We start from the raw sequence: 22747 nt of genomic DNA on the forward strand, positions 1-22747 counted from the left end.
GGTGCAGTGTTCTATGTTTGTTAAGCTTTATTTTGTGCACAAATCTAAAACTGTGTAAAGATTGATTTCTGAGGTGAAATTCTCCCCTACCCGGCGGGGCGGGGGGTCCCGGCGTAGCGGAGTGGCGCCAACCACTCCGGCGTCGGGCCTCCCCAAAGGTGTGGAATTCTCTGCACCTTTAGGGGCTAGGCCCCCGCTGGAGTGGCTCCCGCTCCGCCGACTGGCGGCAAAACTGGCGCCAATGGCCTTTGGCGCCACGCCGCCCGGCGTCTGGGCTGGCCGAAAGGCCTTCGCAGGTCGGCGTGAGTCTTCGCATGCGCCGGAGCGTCAGCAGCCGCTGACATCACCACAGGCGCATGCGCGGTGGAGGGGGTCTCTTCTGCCTCCGCCATTGTGGAGGCCGTGGTGGCGGCGGAAGAAAAGGAGTGCCCCCATGGCACTGGCCCGCTCGCCGATCGGTGAGCCCCGATCGCGGGCCAGGCCACTGTGGCGGCGCCCCCCGGGGTCCGATCACCCTGCACCCCCCTCCCAGAACCCTGGGGGCCCGCTCGTGCTGCCAATCCCGCTGGCACAGAGGTGGTTTAAACCACATCGGCGGGAGAGGCCTGAGAGCGGCGGGACTTCGGCCCATCGCGGGCCGGAGAATCGCCGCGGGGGGCCCGCTGATTGGCGGGGCACGATTCCCGCTCCCGCCGATTCCCAGGTGGCGGAGAATTCCGGCCACGGCGGGGGCGGGATTTATGGGCGATTCCCCGACCCTGCGGGGGTTCGGAGAATTTCGCCCCTGATCTCTTCCATCACGAATTAGTTGTCAGAGGTTTAACAGGAGCAGTTCAAACAAAGGTGCTGCCTAATATTCTGCTAATCGCAAATGCAACACAACAAAAGTATCTCTAACATTGGAAATTCTATGATATCAAGCACTGGCTCGATGTATGGTATTGTGCTTTTAGAATATTGTGTTGGAGTGAAAGCATCTGTTCTTGATTTTGGAATATTTTGAAAATCTCATCCTGTGTTCGAAAACCTCAAAATCTCCTCCAGTCCACAACCCTTGGAGATTTGTTTACCTCCACTTCTGGCCTCTTGCACATCTCCGATTTTAATTGCTCCTCCAATAACCTTCAATAGGCTCTCAGCCTGGAATTCCCACGACAAACCTCTCTGTCTCTCTATCTTGCTTTCCATCTTTAAGGTAACCCAGAAAACGTACCTCTTTCATCAAGCTTTAGGTCACCTCCCCTAATACTTCATTGTCAGGCTCAGTACCAACATTTATTTCCTCACGCTCACAACATATTTTTGGTTAAAGGTGTTGTATAGATGCAAGTTGTTGTTAAACGTTGATAATTGCTTTACATCTGAAAAATGACCCTACTTTGTAACTTAAATATTAAATATACATTTGAAGAACTGCCCCATTTGGGGTGGTTACAGTGGAAGAGCATTATATCTTTGAGTCAAAGATCGCAATTGCAATTACAGTTTTATCTTCCCAAACTTGCTGACTTCTTAGCTTTAGCTGCATCACTATTGGGAGAGTGCAAAAGGACGTAACCGGTAACAGGTCTCTTGTCAGATTTTTTAATTAAGTGTAGAAAGACTAATCTAAGTACATATCAGCATTTCTGACCTAAATGATGCCAAACATGGTGTTAACTGTAGATTAGTCAAGAACCAAGAAAGGACGCACAGATGTGTGAAGTGCAAAGCAATTTGTATTTTCTCTTTCACAACACATCTATTGATTTCTCGTGTTGGAAAGCACACTGCACGGATTCAAAAATTTGACTCCCTTTTGTTTTTATTTATTCTTTCATTGGCATTGTTGGCTCAGCCAGAATTTATTCCCCATCCCAAACTTCCCTATGAGAAGATAATGGTGAGCTGCTACAGTCCATGTACTTTATGTACCTCCACAGGGCTGTTTGGAAGGGAGTTCCAGGATTGTGACCCAGCGGTTAAGTATTCATGTTGAGGGCAGCACGGTGGCCTAGTGGTTAGCACAACCGCCTCACGGCGCTGAGATCCCAGGTTTGATCCCGGCTCTAGGTCACTGTCCGTGTGGAGTTTGCGCATTCTCCCCGTGTCTGCGTGGGTTTCGCCCCACAACCCAAAAATGTGCACATTAGGTGGATTGGCCACGCTAAATTGCCCCTTAATTGGAAAAAATAATTGGGTAATCCAAATTTATTTTTTTTTAAAGTATTCATGTTGACATTACATAATTCCCATATCAGTATTCGGAAGTTTGTACTTTGAAATGCATTGAATGGTGTGAAGTGGGCAGCATGGTGGCCTAGTGGTTAGCACAACCGCCTCACGGCGCTGAGGTCCCAGGTTCGAATCCCGGCCCTGGGTCACTGTCTGTGTGGAGTTTGCACATTCTCCCCGTGTCTGCGTGGGTTTCGTCCCCACAACCCAAAAATGTGCAGAGTAGGTGGATTGGCCACACTAAATTGCCCCTTAATTGGAAAAAATAATTGGGTAATCTAAATTTAAAAAAAAAGAGAATGGTGTGAAGTTGCTGCACTAGCATTTTAGGTATGAATTAAACTTGTCACGGAGTATTAAGTCATTTCTATTCCAATATCAATATCCTTTAATTATGGATAAGTAACCTCTGTGGCATGTGAGCGGGCTTATAACAAAGAAGACAAGACAGGAACAGCCCTTCAAGCCTGTACCTGTCATAATACCAACCTTGGCCAAAAACCCCAGCACTTCCTTGTGCCATATCACTCTGTACCCAGCCTATCAAGATGTCATTTGAACACGTTTATGTATCTGCAAATACTTTCAGGTTTTGAATGTTGTTGGAGATTTTAAGAATGTAACATTTGGAACTTTAAAAAAAAACTTTTCCTCTCTCTTCCTTAAGGCAATCTTCCTTTCCTGCTTTTTATTCCTCTATTTGTATCGGATTTGACAACGAATTCAACCATTTCTGTTCCATCTCATTGTTGAGTTGTTAATTTCTCAACCCTTCAATCTGATTGCTTCAACAGATATACAGTTGTCTGCACTGTTCACTCAAGTCCTGGATGCTCTCTTTCCCTCAATGCGCCGTTAGGAGCTCATACTTTCAGTAACTTGACACACAAAGCATTAAAAACCTAGGGCGGGATTCTCCGACCCCCCGTCGGGTCCAAGAATCCCCGGGGGGCAGCGCGAATCCCGTCCCGCCGCTGCGACACCAGCTGCTGTGTTCTCCGGCGTTAGTTTTCGTGCTGGCGGGGGGGGGTTTACGCCGCGGCGGTCAGAGGCCATTAGCAGCGGCCCTGCGGCAATCCTCTGGACCCCGATGGACCGAGCGGCCGTCATTTCCTGGCCAGTCCCGCCGTTGTGAAATGGACATGGTCCATGTTGGCGAGACCTGGCTTGTTGCGGCCGGTTAGCCCCCATGATGGCCTGGCCTGCAATAGGGGCCCACCAATCTGCAGGCAGGCCTGTGCCGTGGGGGCACTCTGTCCTTCCGTGTCAGCCTCTGCAGGGCTTTGCCATGGCTGGCGTGGAGAAGAACCCCCCTGTGCATGCGCGGGAACACACTGGCCGGTCTGCGCATGCGCAGGGGGCCATGCCGGCTGTTCTGCTCATGCGCCAACGCACGTCGGCCCTTTGGTGCCCATTGGCGCACCACCAACCCCCCCGACACCAGCCTAGCCTCCGGATGTGCAGAGGATTCCACACCTTCCGGTCGGCCCGACGCCGAAGTGGTTCACGGCGCTCTTGGCACCGGCGTCGGGTCATCCGCCCAGTTGCGGGAGAATCCTGCCCCTAATTAGACAAGGTTAAGTCTAACAATGACAAAAGCTGTTGGATGCCTTGCTGCAGAAAATTATGCGGGCAGTGTGTGTTTTTTCCCCCGTTAAATATGTGCCTTGATTTTCTCTGCCAAATGACACATTTGGCTGCAGCTGTAGAAATATCCAAAGAGTTTCCCCCAAAAATTTACATAACCCATCAAAGTTCAAGATGAACTAGATCCAACAAAAGTGAAAGGTAAAGTCGTCATAGTCCCAGGTGACCACTTTGTGTGGGGAGAGCTGACTGATGGTGATTTAACCTGAGGATCACCACATCTCAGGTGAGGGGCAAGGTTGAGAAGGTGACGCCTTCATGAATAACCTCAGCCGGCACGGGAATTGAACCCGCGGCTGCTGGCATCACAAACCAGCTGTCCAGCCAAGTGAGCTAAACCGGCCCATATGATGTTGAGAAATCATAATGATAGCTGGTGTTTATTCTGACAGTCATGTTTACTCCATCATTTGAAGTCATGCCTTCAGGCGGAACGGTAGTACAGTGGTAAGCACTGTTGCTTCACAGCGCCAGGGACTCGGGTTCGATTCCCAGCTTTGGTTACTGCCTGTGCGGAGTCTGGACGTTCTCCCGTGTCTGGATGGGTTTCCTCCAAGTGCTCCGGTTTCCTCCCACAAGTCCCAAAAGACATTTTGAATTCTCCCTTAGTGTACCTGAACAGGCGCTTGAATGTAGCGACTGGGGGATTTTCACAGTATCGTCATTGCAGTGTTAATGTAAGCCTACTTGTGACACTAACAAAGATTATTATTAGTAATATTATTATTATATCTGATTTGCTGAGCAAATGTATTGATGATATTGCCATTTGGCATGTTCCCAAAAATCATGTTCTGGTGACAATAGTCAAAATTTTTCACTTGCCAAAGTAACTGATTCCTGTTCCCCCGACATTTATATGTATAATGATTCACATTTTCTGTAGCTCACATGACCACAAATTCCACTTAACTATTACTGAACAGGTACATTCCTCTAGGGGCTTTTCACAGTAACTTCATTGAAGCCTACTCGTGACAATAAGCGATTTTCATTTTTTTCATTTTTCAGAATGTAACATTTTACATACGCACCATGTGTTCCTGATGTCTAGGAACTTAAGACTTAGGGGCAGCAGTAGGCCATTCGGTACTTTGAACCTGCTCCATCAATAAGACCATGGCTGACCTGTTTGTGGTCTGAACTTTACTTTCCTATCTGTCCCCCATAGCCCTCGACTCCCTTGACCAACAAAAATCTGTCTAACTCAGCCTTGAATAAATTCAGTGACATAACCTCCAGTAACTGACGATCTGAGAGAAAAATACATATATTCTCCAACAGCCCATTACACAAACCAATAACATTTAATTTGCATTAAACATGGGTAATATGGAGAAAAGGCTGGTTACTTTTGAATGATACCATGAGCCCATGGTCATGCAAACAGAATGACTCCGTTAACTAAATGATCAAACAAGCTCCATTGTTTCAGCAATTGTGAATCATAGTAGTGAAATTATGTAATTAGAGAGCGTCACTCTAACTGCTGATTGCACGGGCCAAATCTTTCTGCTAACAGGTCATTAATATACTCTGTTACTTCTGAGATATTCAAATAAATGATTCAAAATGTTTCCCTTCCACTTCACACATTGGTCCAAATATCGTTAGATTTCATAACTGGAAAAATTTAAACATTTCAAAATTAAATTGAGTACGGTTTATTCATTTGACATGTTTACCACCAATTACCGGCTCTTCCTGGACATCTCGGAAAGTTACATTTAAATACTTAACCTGGCATCTTCTGGCAGGTCTGTGTGCCTGTTCTGAGATAAGATGGTGGCAGAAGCAATATGGTCTTCCCCCATCCATTGTACCATTTGGAATTAGGGGTGGAGTACATCTTCTGGTTATTTTACCATTGGTAAATAAAACTGCGTATCAGATTATGTCCCTACTATGACTTAGGCTAATGCCCATCCACGCAATTGAGTTGGCAGAACTGGCGGAGGATCCGGTTTATTGCAGCAAAGGCAGTAATATTTTAATAATTGAATAAAACTGACAATCAAAATGTTTATACAGCCTTTTACTTGGATACATGGTTGTAGACCTTTTTTAAAATCAACGAAGCATTCATAATGGCCACAGCTATAAAAGCAAACTATATTTAAATTGCAAAAAAAAGGTGCCTAAGATTTTTTAAAGCTGCACCAAATAGCCAAACAACACACTCAGCAGCAGCAAATGTTTTTTTTTCTAACTGACAATTGCTGAAGGTTTTTTTAATTTAAAAGGGCATAGGCTTTTAAATCACTTCAAATTCATCATACTAAAGTTCCCATAAATGTTTTAATCAGTTTTGAATGCATATGAGCATTTTTCCCAATGACAAAATGCATGTCAATATTTACATAATGCTGACGAATGTAACGGTTAACTTACATTTCCAGGACAGAGCCCTATGGAAACACATCTACCTTGCAATACAGCATAAAACGTACGAAACCTAAAGAACATTTTCAAAAAATATTTCAAAGTCTGTCACTGAAGGAATTTTAGGACCAGGTGACTTTTTTTCTCATTCCGTAGATGAGACTGGGGTTCTCCATGCTTCATGTCTCCTCTGGAAGACTGTGAAATATGTCTACTTAGCAAAGCTGGCCTGACTCTGCACATGTGGCTGGGGTTGGGGTACCCATTCGTGCAATGGAGCTGGGAAAAGTGGGAGCAGTACAGGCAAGAGAGCTACCTGCACCTTTATCCTGCAAGTGCAAAAACAGCTAGAAAGAGTAGGAGTGCTGGAGTTGGTCCCATCTGCCATTTTTAAAGGGCTCCTGAGTCAGCCCGACTTGGGGAAAATCTGGGCAGCAGATTTTCAATTCCATGGGATTTGATCATGCCATGTGAGGAAATTATTACCCGTATCTGGATGAACCGTCAGTTGGAGAATTACGTAGCAATTAGTTCACTGGAGATTAGAAAGGAGTGCTGCTATTCAGAAATATATCTATTTTCTGAGCCGCATCAATAGCATCCAGCAAGGATGCTGCAGTGGAAATACTGAAAAATGGAAGCCAAATACAAAACAAGCCAATTTTTAAAAATGTAGGGAATTGAGAGGTGGCGAATACAGCAGCATTGCGATTTTGCAAGAACTGCTTCCTAAAAACGGACATTGTCAAGAGCTGAGAGAGAAAATGAATTGTGTGATGACGTACTGAATCATAAAATTCCAGAAGGTCCCCAGAGTGGTTTCTGGTTTGTGTTGAGTGATGTCATCTCAGCCAGCGTGACAATTGGGGTGCCCCGAGGATAGCAGGGAACGAAAATGAGATAAATTTCTGGTTCCTGACCCTCTGCCCTTTGTCCCCAATGGGAAAACACATAAGAATATGGATGTCAGGCAATAACATGATTGGGACTGGCTGTGATACCCTCACCATGTTTGAAAAGCTTTGAATCTCACATGAAGGTAAGCCACATCAGTGAATAATTCAAGGATTATTCAGTGCTCAGAGAATTCCCGGATGATTCACCATCATGAGCAGAGAAGAAGAAAGAAAATTGGGTGCAGAGTGGGTGGGGGCGGGAGTGGGGGCAGGGCGGGGGTTGGAGGGGGAGGAATACATTATTTCATTATAAACTATGAATTAAGCAATTTCTAAACAATATCCATGACCAAATTAACATCTGCAATTGATGCAAAAGATGCGTCACACCTGGAGCAATACCTAACCCTGACCCAGGATGTTGCTGGTTTTAATTTTCTTAATATTCAACAAACACATGCTTTCAACTGTTTAACCAATCTCCCATCAAATGCTGACTTAATAGTGACATGTCAGGACAAATATTTAAACATTATGCAAGTCAGGAAACCTGGTATAACTCTCCCTTTAGGCGCATATCCTGTACAGAAAGAAATTCTCATTCATCTATTTACTGCTGTAAATATACTTGAAGCAACAGTTTGTAATAACCAGCTATAAACAACGTGGCCAACATTTAACCTTAGAATTTAAGGGTAAAAAGCAAGAATAAAAAGTGCTAGTCTTCACTTTGATTTACAATTAAGATGGTCCCTGTACATTTTAAAAGATTACCTCACGGTGGTATGATGGTAACGCCACTTGATTTTAAGGATTATGACAAGATGTCTGAGCTGAAACATCTGTAGGTGTGTGGATATAAGAGGAGGGGGGAGGTTAGAGTTTATTTCGCAAATGGATACTGGAAATTTCAGCACAGCGAAAATGAGTGAATTATAAATCAAGAAGGATGACATTCTTCAAGGTAGGAAGTTGACTTTTTTTAAATACAAATCTCTACATCAATCCAAAAGGGTACAGAAAGATCAATCAGTGGGACGTTTTAGTCTGTTTCATGGAAATAATTTCATATTCAGCAGCCTTAAACTCAAACTAACGATGGCCATATGTGCATTGCATTATTACTCCAAATCTATTCACCAACTTCAGTTGCAACTCTCAAAATGGTTTAATAAATTGTGCACAGGCGCTGCAGAGGCTTGCTGACCCAAAGAATCACTGGTTGGCGCAGGTTTGTCAAAACCAGAATGGGATCTCCTTTTTGTAGCAGACACTGCTTCCAGATTAATTCTACAATGGTAACACCTGGGTAAAAGTTGAAAGATTGCAGTGAGAAAGTGAGAAAAATCATTATTTTGTTACAGGTTGAAGGAACTGAATCAGTCAGGATTGACTTTACAGTTATTCTACAGGCTAAACATGGATCCATATAATACTAATCTCCAAAATTCAAGATGTCTAGACTTAAGTGGTTGCTGCCACTTGCCGTGCCTTTGCAACCTGTCACATGCAGCCCAGACAGAAAATTGAAGTGAGCAGTTCTTTAGTGAAAACAATGAATTATTTCTTCATAGGAGTCAATTCAAATTGACTTAAAATAATAAATAAGTAGAAACAATTTCATGAAGAAAGTTTCCTTTGCCGAGAAAACAGTCTTCTTATAGGGAGAACTTAAAATTCAGTGGCAGGGTCTGCGTTGTGAGCAACTTCTCTTAAAGCAGTGCATACAGACATATCAGACTGCACCAGTTTAGAACCTGCAAAGGATTTAATCAAATTCCTAGACATGCTCCAACTGAGACCTTGCTCTAACTATATGAAATGTTAAGATAATTTCTTGTTGTGCAGTTTTAGAGATTTACAGTAAAAAAATGATATCTTCAATTCTGGGATTTTTACACATGCAACTTGGAAAGATTTATGCATCTAATATCAAGAATCAAGTCTCAGGTGTTGTTTGCAGCTATTTATATTTACGTTGTCACTAAATTGTGATGTGTGCATATGTGATATTAATCTTTGATTTCATTGGCTGATCAAACATATATTGAACTGCTTTTAAAAGGACTTTTCAAAATGAAGCAAAGACACGGACTTAAGATGGCTACCACAAGTCAGCTGAAGTCTGCTATTGCAAGTTGATCAATTCTGGAAGGTTCCGATGTGAATTGCATTTAAATCACATTAAGTCAACCTCTTATGCAACTTGACAGATGTTGATGTTAAGAACGACTTCAAAGGATTTACTACGGGCACGATCTACCAGCCACGTCTTCCCCCCATTCAGGCAAACAGGGACGCAATGTAGCTGGTTGATGCCAGGAAAGGCCTCTTCCGGGATCTACCCGGCTCGCCATGCTTTGTGAAATCTAACAGGACCTCATGAGACGTGGCGATCTGGATCAGTATTTGGCAAATATGCACATTAGAGTGAGTAGCTAGTCTCACCCTAATATGCAGCTCACCTGATCTACCAAAGGTGTTGGGATCTAACCCTTTGGCCTCGAAGAACTTAAGTGAGCACTGTTCAGTACTGGACCTTACAAACAGGGACCATGCAGAAAGACACTCGAGGGGGGTCTCCCAGGGGATCAGAGGCCCTTTGTTGGTTGGTCGCTGGACAGGGTGGCACCCTGGCACTGCTGTTGCCACCTGTGCACATTGGCACTGCCAGCCTGGCTCCCTGGCACTGCCTACCTGGCACCCTGGCAGTGCCACCTGGATGTCAACCCAGCATTGCCAAGGTGTCCAGGTGGCACTGCCAGGCTGTTAGGAAGCCAGTCTGACATTGCCAAGGTGCCAGGTTGGCATTGTATCCACTCCAGAGTTCAGGCCTGGGGATGACCTGCCCATGTGAGGTAGGGCATGGGTGTGGGGGGAGGGGGAAGAGGACCCCCTTATAGATGAATTGGGGTATTAGGGGTGGTCCAAGGGCCACATGGTTGGGGGGGGGGGGCAAGAGATTGGGGCACTATTTAAAAATGGCATCCTAGTCACCTCCTGCACTGAAGAGTGTGGGCGAGCAGATCTCCTCACTGCCGGAAACGGGACTAAGTGTGGCCTCAGCAGGGGAATTTCCCAGCGAGGCTCCGATTGCAACAGAGTCCCGTTCGAAAGCGTTGTGTTTCTCAGCACTGCGAGCGCCGGGAAACACCCAGTTAAACATGCTTGACACCGGACTCTGTCGCAATTCAGTTAGGTCACGCCTCAAAACTTTACTGCACCTCACATTTGCATTTCTCTAAAGGCGTCTCTTAAGCAGAGATGGAAAGTCTACCAGGATCTAGCTACATAGAATGTGTTCCTATCTCATCGTGATGAATGATGGATCATTAAGGAGTTAATGGCCGGGACATTAGAGAATCTATTCACCTAAGCCATCAAATAATATCCACAGTCTGTTCAGACATGTGCTAATTAATTAACTTCCAAAATCATTATGGGGAGAACAATCATGTGATTTGAATAACCATTTTTGAATGTCGTTTCTTGCAACACGTAAGCTGCTAAGTCTTGAAGAAAGCTGCCAATGGAGCAGTAATGATCTCTCTCTTCTCTCAACTTCAAAATCTAGCACACAGCTAGACAATTTTCAAATGAAAGGAGCAACAGGTACAAATATCATTGACTTCTGGGAAAGATATATTGTTTAAGAAACTACTGTCTCCAGAAATTACAGTTTACATGGGCTGTAACTCCACTGAAAGTTCAAGACCACAGTGGAAAGATTCTGCTGCCGTCACGGATACCAGCAAAGGACTCGTACATAGTGAACTCCAATTTTCAGTGAATTTTACTTTGGCCAGAAAATAACGTAGCTTATAATTTAGCATGCTTGTGGCTTGTGAAGACTGGGGAGTGGATTTACCTTTTTAACCATCTCTTTATCTTACCCGAGTAGGTTTTTAAGCTCAATGAAAGCTAACTCCTTTCTTCCAGACCTCTTTGCGTTTTTAACTTAAGCACGGTAGCATTGTGGATAGCACAATCGCTTCACAGCTCCAGGGTCCCAGGTTCGATTCCCGCTTGGGTCACTGTCTGTGCGGAGTCTGCACATCCTCCCCGTGTGTGCGTGGGTTTCCTCCGGGTGCTCCGGTTTCCTCCCACAGTCCAAAGATGTGCAGGTTAGGTGGATTGGCCATGATAAATTGCCCTTAGTGTCCAAAATTGCCCTTAGTGTTGGGTGGGGTTACTGTGTTTTGGGGATAGGGTGGAGTCGTTGACCTTGGGTAGGGTGCTCTTTCCAAGAGCCGGTGCAGACTCGATGGGCTGAATGGCCTCCTTCTGCACTGTAAATTCTATGAATTCTATGAATGCCTGCCGGATTGGTGTCTTTGCAATCAGCATGTAGATGGTTAAGCACAGATAGTGAACAAATACCTTCATGCTGACAAATTCACGAATGAAAAGCTATTACGATCAGATCTGGAGTGATAGAAAAGGGGAGTGATTTCACCCGCCCTCACATGGTCGGAACAACATGTGAGGGGGAATCATATGTTCTATCTTGTGAAACTTGCATCAATAGGATTTGCACATGCACATCTGGGGTGGGATTCTCCGCTAACTGGCGGGGTGGGCCGTACCGGCGCGAAGGAGTGGCGTGAACCACTCCGGCATCGGGCCGCCCGGAAGGTGCGGAATCCTCCGCAGCTTTGGGAGCTAGGCCGACGCTGGAGTGTTTGGCACCACGCCAACCAGCACCGAAGGGCCTCTGCTGGACGGCGCGAGTTGTCGCATGTGCGGGAGCACCAGCGTATTCTGGTGCATGCACGGAATCGCTGGCATAATCCCAGCGCATGCGCAGGGGTTTTCTTCTCCGCACCGGCCATTGTGGAGCTTCACAGCAGCCGGCGTGGATGGAAAGAGTGCCCCCATGGCACAGGCCCGCCCGCAGATAGGTGGGCCCCGATCGCGGGCCAGGCCACCATGGGGACCCCCTGGGCCCAGATCCCCCCCCCCCCCCCCCCCCCCCCGTCCCGCCCCGCAGACTCTGTAGGCCGCCCACAGAGCCACGTCCCACTGGTAAGGACCTTGTGTAATTTACGCCGGCGGGACTGGCCAGAAACGGGCGGCCGCTTGGCCCATTGCGGAGCGGAGAATTGCCGGGGGGGGGGGGGCGGAGCCTCTGCCAACCACCCCCGACTGGCGGGGCGTGATTGCCACCCCCGCCAAAACCCAGCACCGGAGAATTTGGCAACCGGCGGCGGGGTGGGATTCACGCCGCTCCCCGGCAATTCTCCGACCCGGCAGGGAGTCAGAGAATCCTGCCCCTGATCTGTTACAGTATTTCAAGCATAATGAGCCACTTTCTGTTGACTCCTATTTTATAAACTCCTAATTCAGGCAGTATACTTAAAAACAAAGAAAGAAATAGTTGGCGGGATTCTCTGTGTCTTAGACGAAGGGCGGGAATCCCCTGGGGGCGGAGTGAATCCCGCCCCACCAATGCCAGCTGCCGTATTCTCCAGCGCCGGTTTTCAGGCGGGGGCGGGGATCACGCCGCACTGGTCGGGGGCCGTTGGCAGCTGCCCTCCCACCCGGCAATTCTCTGGGCCCTGATTGGCCGAGCGGCTGTCGGTTTCTAGCCTATCCCACCGGCCAGGGATTGGACATGGTCCCACATGGCGGGTCCTGGCTGGTGTGGTCCTTCGGGGGCTGCAGGGGTATCCGGCTCTGGAGGGGGGCCCCGACAGTAGCCTGGCCCGCGATCGGGGTACACCAATCTGTGGGCGGGCCTGTGCCATGGGTGCACACCTTCCTTCCGTGCCGGCCACTGCAGGGCTCCGCCATGGCCGGCGCGGAGAAGACACCCCCCTGCGCATGCGCTAGAATATGCCGGCCCGTCTGCGCATGCACGGAACCACGCCAGCGGTTCTGCGCATGCACCAACTCGCACCGGCCCTATGGCGCTGGTTGGCGCGACGCCAACCCCTCCGGCACTGGCCTAGCCCCTGGGAGTGCAGAGGATTCCACAACTTCCAGTCGGCCAGAAGCCGGAGTGGTTCACACCACTTTTTACACGGACGTCAGGCCATCGGGGGGATTCGGGAGAATCCCACTTGAAATGTTGATGCCAATGCAGAGCTCATGTACTTTCACAATAGCAAATTATTTCCCAAACACATATGTGTGAAATATAATAAACTTTATTTTGAACAATAATCTTGAATCCTGGAATGGTGTATTTGTACTGACTATATGTTTTCATTAAGAAATTTATTTTCCCAGCTGAATTGTTAAGTAAATTAATTAAATATTATAAATTCTAAACAAATAGTTGTCTAAAGCTTTGCCAGCAAGTAATATAATTTTAATCCACACTTGCTGAACATCTTGATGGAACAACACAGTCTCTTGACAAAGTGGTATGCATTAAGATCTTACAATGAATGTGCAATCTGCAGCTGATTATATTCAGATTGGTTACACATTACTGTTTGATTCTTCTTTTCCCTTCTAAAAATATGTTCAATTCATGAAGCAATATGTTCTTACAAAGTGATGTTTTAAAAATAAAGGCCTTTTTAAAATTCCCCCCAGGGTCACTTGAGAGATTTTTTTGTCTGATTAATCCTGAGAATGGGGTGTCGCAATCAATGTATTATTGCCCATGTTGGTGACCTATGATAGGCTATCCTCCACAAATGTCACCAATTGAAAGTAAAAATGTACATCCTTCCTGGTGTGTTTCCCAATTCTGTCTGTTGATTTATTTTTCCTTTTGGGGGCCAAATAGCATGAGGTTGAACTTCCAAATATATTCAGTAAAAAATACTTTGTTAACCTGAATGATATGAATGCAATACTAACCCCAATTTGTGTTTTTCATTAAGTCTGTAGATGTACATCCCTTTCTACTACACACTTGCCATTTACAGATTTAGCAAAAGAAAACAGAACATGTAAAGTGGTGTGACTCCAATAACTTCTAAATTTCATCAACTGCTGTCTTTTTGTGCCCAAATATGCATTGCAATACAGATTCTCCTTTCCTTGGATCCTTTAACAGCAGACCAGTGCTTCGTATAAGTTGCTCCCCTGCTTCCCATCCCCTTATTAAACTGAACAGTGTGCTAACCTGTTTTCCTGCTCCCAGATTGCCAAACCGCCGATCAGTGGCCTTTTTACAAAAGAATTTTTTTCAGACTTACTTTCAGTCTTATACAATGAATGAGATCATCAGGGTAGGGGTAAAGGACAATCAGCCAATCAGCTGCCTGACATGAGCAACTGTAATTAGCTGGGCTGCCCAGTCAAAGTTCACAGCTGATTTTTATTTTTCTTTACAAGTAAGACTTGCATTTAAACAGCCCCTCTCATGACTCCAGGATGTACCAACTTGCTTTGCCGCCAAGCAAGTACTTTTGAAGTGTATTCATGACTCGTGTACTGTCGGAAACACAGCAGCCAATTTACCCCAGCAGGACCCCACAAACAGCAGTGTGATAACGATCAGATCATCTGTTTTAATAATGTTAGATGTGGGACAAATATTGGCCAGGATACAAAACAAAGTGAAATTGTGAATTAGTCTTGGTGAATAGAAAACACTCCCATTCCCCACTGATCCTGAAAGGCCTCAAGCCAATTTTGGCATCTGAGATTCAAATGATAAATCAGAGGTGTGCAGTTGCATTACAACAGTCTTAATTCCTCTTCTGTTGTTTAGTTATTAACTCCTAGTGTAATATGTAAAGAGCAACATAATCTCCATGGCCTGCACCCAGACACCAGAGCATATGATCATTGTGTGTGATTTACCTCCCCAGTTCCTAAATAAATGTCTAAGTTTTCATGCATTAGTGCCTGGTCAAAATCAGAAACTGCTCTGGTGTGAAGTACTTGTCACCTCGAACTGTCTGAATCAATATCCAAACATTTTTTGGGACTATAATGACACCAAGTCACCTATTTTATACAACAAGCGTGAAAGTCCCTATTCAACTCAAAGTGTTTAAAACTGTGAAGTAAACTATTCTCCTTTTATCCATGTAATCAATTTGTGTTTTCAATGTTTGAATTGGGTCACCAAAGTGGAACTCAAAAGCAAGTTCCATGCCCCATGGGCTGTAAGTCAACATACAATGGACATTCATATAGTGACATTAATATTCTTATTTCTGGTCCAGAAATAATGAGCACAAAGCCTACCATGTTTTTTGCAAGGTATTTATGAGGTGGAGCTTGCACAATAACACTTTGTTCTCAGTATGGTTTATAATATTGTGGCGATTGTCCCTTTAAGGATAACACAGCAGGGTAATTGTCACATGGCTTGGGAGACTAATTGAGACAGAGAGTTGGTAATCACCCCAGGCGATGGAGTCCTCCCTTTGGCAGGAGACATGGAGGGAGCTAGCATCAGCTGTGTGGCTTGGCTCCATGCCAACCGGGACCGAAGGGCCTCCGCTGGTCGGCGTGAGTTGGCGCATGTGTGTGAGTGCCAGCGTGTGCTGGCGTCATCCCAGCGCATGCGCAGGGGGTTCATCTCCCCGTCGGCCATCGCGGACTGTTACAGTGGCCGACGTGGAGGAATAGAGTGCCCCCATGGCACAGGCCCGCCCGAGGATCGGTGGGCTCTGATTGCGGGCCAGGCCACCATGGGGGCACCCCCCGGGGCCAGATCCCCCCATGCCCCCCCCCCCCCCCCGGGGACCCCGGAGGCCACCCGCAGAGCCAGGTCCCGCCGATAAGTACCTCCCTTAATTTACGCCAGCGGGACAGGCCTAAAACGGGTGGCTGATCGGCCCGTCGCAGGCTGGTGAATTTGGACAGCCCCGGGGCCCATTGCGTCACGCCGGTCCTTGCCATTCTCCGAGTCAGGCGGCGCGATTCACGCTGGGGGGGTTTTTGGGGGGTCGGAGAATTCTCCGGCCGGCGGGGGCGGGATTTGCGCCGACCTCTGGCGATTCTCCGACCAGGTGGAGGGGAGGGGGGTCGGAGAACCTCACCCAGAGATATTGCCAGACCCTGACGATGTAGAATCAGGAAAAGGTGGATGGTTACAAGCTGGGTGGGCGAGGGAAAGAACATGGAAGACCTCTGGGTCAGAATCCACAAAAAGGTTACCGAAATGCGGAAGCGTACCTCCACTTACATTGTAGGCGAGGAGGCATTCCAGGAGGCTCAACGCATTGGAGAGCCTGAGGGACAATCACCACAAACTTGCAACCATACTGCTTTTTGAATATTATTCCAAAGCAAGTGGTCAGCATGTTTACAATTCAGGTGTCTTTAGTTATTACAGGGTTATCACTGGAGTAACCTTTCGTGACAGAGCAGCTCATAAAAGAGGCCTCGGTGATGTCAGCACACGAGTCCCAAGAGTGGCAAGGTGGCTGCATCCATAATTCCCAAAACAGGAAATTTCTGATTTTGAATAGTATACATGTATCAGATTGAGGCATCATGTGGTTCCTTGATTTCTCAAAGTAAATGGGGAAACAAAGTCATACAATCACACAAACGTCAACCTACTCCACTATTTGAACATGGCTGATCTGAATGCGGCCTTAATTCTACTCTCTTCCCTGACCCCTATGCCATTTGACTCTCCTGTCAATCAGAAATCTATCTAATACGGTCTTAACAATATTTACTGATCTCACTTCCACTGCCATCTGGGGAAGAGAATTCCACAGACGATGACCCTGGAAGACATAAATTCTCCGCATCCCCATCTTAAATGGGAGACCCATTATTTTTTAATTGTCCCCTAGGTCTAGTCTCACCCACAAAGGGAAATATCCTCTTAGCATCCACCCTGTCAATTGCCCTCAGGATCTTATGGGCGGAATTTGGAGTCTCCCCTAAAGGGTTCTGAAGTATAAAATAGCAAAGATGGGATGCCCTCCAGGTTCCGTCTGCCCCGACCTGGATGGGATTTAATGGTGGGGCAGACAAGGCCTCAGAAAGGAAGCCTCCCCCATGCCACAATTATAGAAGTTACAGTGCAGAAGGAGGCCATTCGGCCCATTGAGTCTGCACCGGCTCTTGGAAAGAGCACCCTACCTCCACCCTATCCCCATACACCATAACCCAGTAACCCCACCGAATACTAAGGGCAATTTGGACACTAAGGGCAATTTAGCATGGCCAATCCACCTAACCTGCACATCTTTGGACTGTGGGAGAAAACCGGAGCACCCGGAGGAAACCCACGCAGACACGGGGAGAACGTGCAGACTCCACACAGACAGTGACCCAAGCCGGGAATCGAACCTGGGACCCTGGAGCTGTGAAGCATTTGTGCTAACCACTATGCTACCGTGCTGCCCCTTAAGTGGCCACTCTTTCTGCCCAGCCTCAATTTTCGGCTGACAGGTGGCTGACGACTGAGGGTGGAAGGGATGCTGCCTCCAACAGAGGGCCACCAGATTGGGGCCATCCTCCCCTCCCAATGACCGGAGCCATCTTGCCCTCCCTTCCCCCACAGCCTAGCCCCCTCCCCTCCCAATAGAAATATCACCCCAATCGCAACTCCACATAGCTTCCCCTACCCTTCCCTCACTGAGATTCCTGGTACTTACCAACACTGCAGTTCCTGGGACATAGTCTCGGACATAGCACCGCAGTACCTTTTCTGGCCATTGCAGTGCTGTGCCCGAATGGGCTGGACGTCCAAGTAGAATTTCCCTATTTGTCACCAGGAGGAGGAGCCCAAAGTGATTTCCTCTTCTCTAATCTAGAAAGCCTGAAGCTAATTATAGTGCCCTGCAGTGATCCCGCCTTAGGCCAGCACGTCAGAGTGCATTACTTTTTAAAATCGCAAAAGCCATTGCATGAAAAGGTCAGGTCAGAAATTGGTGACTTACTCAAAGTAAACATTCATTTTGTGGCCAAAATAATGACGTATAATGGTAAATGATGTAGGCACTGCCACTTTGTGGTTTTTGCTCTGCAAACCGCTGGTTCCCAATGTGTAGAACAAAAGTACTTCTGATAGCAAAATCATTTGTTCAATTTCGAATTTCCAGTATAGAAGATTGATTCAGGTGAGGGGAAAAAGAAAAATGTTACCTTAACGATCCCAGGGCTAGTTTCATCATTGAAGATCACATATATGGATGTCATTGTAGATCACCTACAAAGATGGGAAACTGCAACACCAGCTACTTCTGACAAAACAAATACTAAACACAAATTTTCACCAAAAGCAAAATATTGCTACAAATCTGAAATAAAGCCAGAAAATTCTGGGAAACACTCAGCAGGTCAAGGAGCATCTGTGGACAGGAAAACCAGAGACAAAGAGTGATAATCTTTTAGCGGAATTGGCAAGATTTTGGAGATGAATAGTTTTTAAGCAAATACCGAGCCAGGGAAAATGAGAGGGGGTGGTGAAAAAAAAGTCAAAAGAGAAGGGTCTATGATAGTGTGGAAGCCAGTTAAAAGTGACCCTGACAGAAGGGCTCATGGTGTGAACCAAGGGTTCAGACTATCCCTTTAGCCTTGTATCGATTGGGGATTCCCACCTCATGCATCAACCCACACCTTCACCATTCCTGATGGCTTTGATGCCGCCATCTTCCATTACTTCCTCTTTGTCAGATTTTCCATCATTCCCTGCCCCTTTATTAATTATTCTGCTGTGGCTATATGTACCTCCTCTGGAGCCACCTTGCTTTGCTTTACTTGTCCCATTAACACGACTCTTGGCTTGCACAATACCACCCCTTTTATTATTCAATCAGACCTGTCCTCCATTTACCGCAGTTCTTTCCCCCTGCCTCCCCTACATTCACTTGACAAATCCCCACCTTTTCCGACTGCTTAAAAATTGTTCAGCTCTCATGTCTTCCAGGTCTGCCGAAAGCTTATCAATCCAAAGTGTTATCTTTGTTTTCCTCTCTCTATGGCTGCTGCCTGAGCTACTGAGTATCTTTCCTAATTTTTGCTTTGGTTTTATGTTTCTGACAACACAAGTCAAATTTTAAAATGGAATCAAGACCGCTGCTCTGTTCCATATGTCTCTGCTCGGTCATTTGATGAAAAGACACATGAGGAACAGATGTGTGCGCCCCTCAGGACTGCTTTTCATGGGAGTTAAGAACAGCTGGAGCATCTTCAACAATTCTTGCACACTGTGCAATAACATTTGCAGAACCACAATAAAATATATGACAAGAGATATATTAGAACAAATCGGTACAGATCGAGAATACAGATATCCTTCTTGAATTACCGTCGTCGCATTCTACAATCATTGGTTAAAAAGCCTTGGACAAAATTAATCAAAATTAGATGACAGGAATATCCCAGCTCTTGCTTTTTTACTCTTCACAAGAATACACAACTGTGGAACAACGAACTGGTACATAGAGCAGTGAAAGGTTCTTTGCAATGAATACACAATTAATTAAGCAATGCGGACCAGATTCTGAATTTATTGAAGGCTTGTAAGATCTTTTGGGTAATTGGTTATTTCCTGAATGAAATTAAAAATAGTCATGATGTTGGATGAGAAAATAAGACAAAGGCAAAGTATGACCAACTCCGCCAGCTGTGAACAGAAATCTAAGATCGCATGTGGTTATGTCCCTCACTTAACATAATCCTTCATACCCTATATAAAGAAAGAAATGGCATGTCATGTAAGAAATATGAATGAATCATTGGCAGCTCTTCAAGAACACTAATTCTCAATATGTTTGTAAATAAAATGGCAAGATCAGAGACGTTTTATTACCCTCAATTAATTTAAAGAATGAAATGGGAAAATATTCTGTGGTTTGCAAATTTCATTCTACATTCCATCATATCCAGCAACGATAGGAAGCTGTGTGGTTTGCAGATGTGTACTTACTGTGGAATAGCCTATATTTTGGAAGCAGCAGGAAAAAATGCAGCACTTCTCAAGCAAACAGATCACTTCAACCCAACAATGCAGAATTGCATTACGCAACTTTATAACTCATCAAATGGATATCTTCATTTCTCTTTTTTGAACTAGGCTGTATATATATTCGTTGATGGTGGAAACCCTGAAATTCTTCAGTTGAGTCTGATTCTGTCTTTCCTCGAAAGGTCACAGTGCCCCCTGACCTGTCAGTAACAACAGTAGATTTAAAATTCACGCACATACCTCAAAGTTGTTCCTCCCTCCAGACCTATAACAGATGCCAAATGTCTGCTATCTGACAGATACAGAGATTGCATAGCTGTGAATAGTGGATAGAGGAAGAAAATTGAATTACGCCTTGCAATTAATTATGATTTGTAACTGCAGTCTTCAAGTAAAACGACCCTGATGAAATTGGGTATCAAAGTTTTATTTCCCTGTGCTTAAGATTTTCAAGTGTAATATTACAAGCCGTTGCACACAGTGTTTGCAGAAGGACAAAGTACACTTATGCCACACTCAGGTGCAGTCAGGACTGTGACAGCATTAGCAACAGCAAATGCTTCCTCAGCATAATTATTGCGGTGACATCTGTTGCTGAGGTGGGGGTCGCTGAGCCAAACTGTGGCACTAAGTGGTTAGAATGCACAACAGTGCTATTTTCCAATCATGATTTGTGGTACAAAGAACAAAGGGAATGCTAATAGGATCTGAGTTTGGATCTGAGAGAGAAAGAGGGAGAGCAAGAAAGAGGTTAATTTTCAAAGGAGAGTTTTGTTTTGTTGAAAAGTGGCTCCTATCTTAATTCTTATGGGGTTGCAACCTTTGCGTCCGTTCTTTCTCCCTCGATTTAAAAGAGGAAAAGGCATTTACATTCACGTCAGTCTCAATGACTGTTCCCTGATGTTCCAGAGCCCCAAAGCCTTCCTAAAAATGGCATTCATATTTGTGTTTGAGGACAGATTGTAGCACCAGTGTCTGAAGATAAAGCATAGAACTGAGGCCAACAGGTTGCGTGATATATTTCATAAATTAATTATCAAATGGTCATCATTTCTTAGAGGTGAACTGAAACTGTGATTGACCGATTATTTTTATTCCATGCATCAGGATTAAGAGCTAGCTGAAGTTACAGCTGGGTTCTTTAGTTTCCAATTAAAAATTAAGAGTTAAGTATGAGCTGCAGTGAGGTAACACGTCAGGACATGCACGTGAACAGGGGATTTATTCTGAGGTGAAGATAAGAATTGAAATACTGCATCCGAGATTTTTTTAAAAATAACGCATGCACACCGTCCCTGTAACAAATTGTTGGGCTCTTTCAGGACTTTGTACGACCATTTAGCAAATAAAACTTGACTTAAAATGAAGTTAAGTTCAACAGCAGTAGCATGTGGAAAGTACAGTTAAAATTTAGCTCGAGTTTTCTCTGAATCTGCCAGGCCCCTTGTATATTTAGGACAAGTAATTGTGTAGTTTAATGGATTTGGTTTGCTTCTCAGGTTGTGTCTCCTTTACGCTGCTTACTCTTGCCTTGTGCTGCTTTCTTCTTTCGCTGCCCCAGTGCTGTTGGTGGGCTCGCTCTTTATCTCCCCTCCTTCCCTTCTTGTCCTCCTCCTCACATACCGGCTGACCATGCTCTAATCCGTCATTATGATATGGAGCCATTGATCAGAGAACCAGCATTTTCACTGCTTTTGGATAAATTTATGCAAAAATGCACATCTCGGGCTACGCAAGATGAATATAAAATTGGCAGTGTTCATTCCGGGATGTCAGAACACGTCAAGTCACTTGCCCAAACAGCGATCTAATATCTAATCGCAATTTTGTTTCTGTTCCAACAGTCATCTAATTAGATGACTTTTGCTGGATTATTGAAACTTCTAGACTGAAAACAACTTGGTCAGTAAATTACCACTTGACATTAATACGTTACTGGAACCTCACAGAAGCAACTTTCTTGTGAGTCAGATCAAATCTTGAGTGATAAATCAAAAGAAAATTAAGTGAAATTATAATCATCAGCATCTTGCAATCTATCAAACACAATAGCCGCTTTCCAGTGTTACGTCTCAGATGCACATGGATTTGCTGACTTGCAGGAGTTAATACATTACTTTTACTGTGAGGATTACAAGGTTGGCACTGATCTTGAAATAACTTAGCAAGATGAAAAAAAATCCTGAAACGTGTGATACATTTATATTTTTACCTTTGTACGAGAACTTCAGGCGTGGTTTACTTTGTTTCCAGGCTTCGCTCGCTGGTAAAAGGGAGAAGAGAATAACACAGCAGCAAAAGGTAGTAAACTGTGCATAGGTAAAATTACTTCTGCAAGCCTTCTCTTGGATTAAAAATCTGCACTCCATACTACACGTCTATAGTCACACACCAGTGCAGCCCAGTCTCTCTGTTTACTGGCAAGGTCCATACCAATTCAATTCTCCAAAGTTCACTGCTAAAATAGTTCTAAAACTAACAGTAGGAGTGGTGAATTCTCCTGCCAATCAGTCTCCATCAATTTGCATAAGTCCTGCAAGGAACAGTCAATGATAGGAGTGGTTCTGGCAGAGGCTAGCCCAAGCACTGCATAATTAGAGTCAGCAGTGCTAACATCTGCAGAACAGCAGCCAAACACAAGAAACCTTTTAAGCTGCCTATCATTTATAAACAGTGATGATACACACCAGCTATTGTGGGTCTTTTGAAAGGTAGACTTGAGGTTTTTCGAATGAAGCAAATCCTTTCATCAATCATTTAT

The 22747-nt window shown here is 45.3% G+C and overlaps 1 protein-coding gene across 4 annotated transcripts in view; it reads right to left on the bottom strand.

Annotated features, from left to right (window-relative positions):
- LOC119978507 (semaphorin-3D-like) overlaps positions 1 to 22436 on the bottom strand; it is a 110251-nt gene extending 87815 nt beyond the window's left edge. For all 4 annotated transcript variants that reach the window (XM_038820189.1, XM_038820188.1, XM_038820190.1 and 1 more), the window contains exon 1: positions 22199 to 22436. In XM_038820189.1, the coding sequence (XP_038676117.1) occupies positions 22199 to 22355 (157 nt within the window). In that variant the 5' untranslated portion in view covers positions 22356 to 22436. The remainder of the gene's footprint in view (positions 1 to 22198) is intronic.
- Positions 22437 to 22747: the final 311 nt, after the last annotated feature.

Source organism: Scyliorhinus canicula, chromosome 15 (genome assembly GCF_902713615.1).
Source record: "Scyliorhinus canicula chromosome 15, sScyCan1.1, whole genome shotgun sequence".
Classification (NCBI taxonomy): Eukaryota; Metazoa; Chordata; class Chondrichthyes; order Carcharhiniformes; family Scyliorhinidae; genus Scyliorhinus; species Scyliorhinus canicula.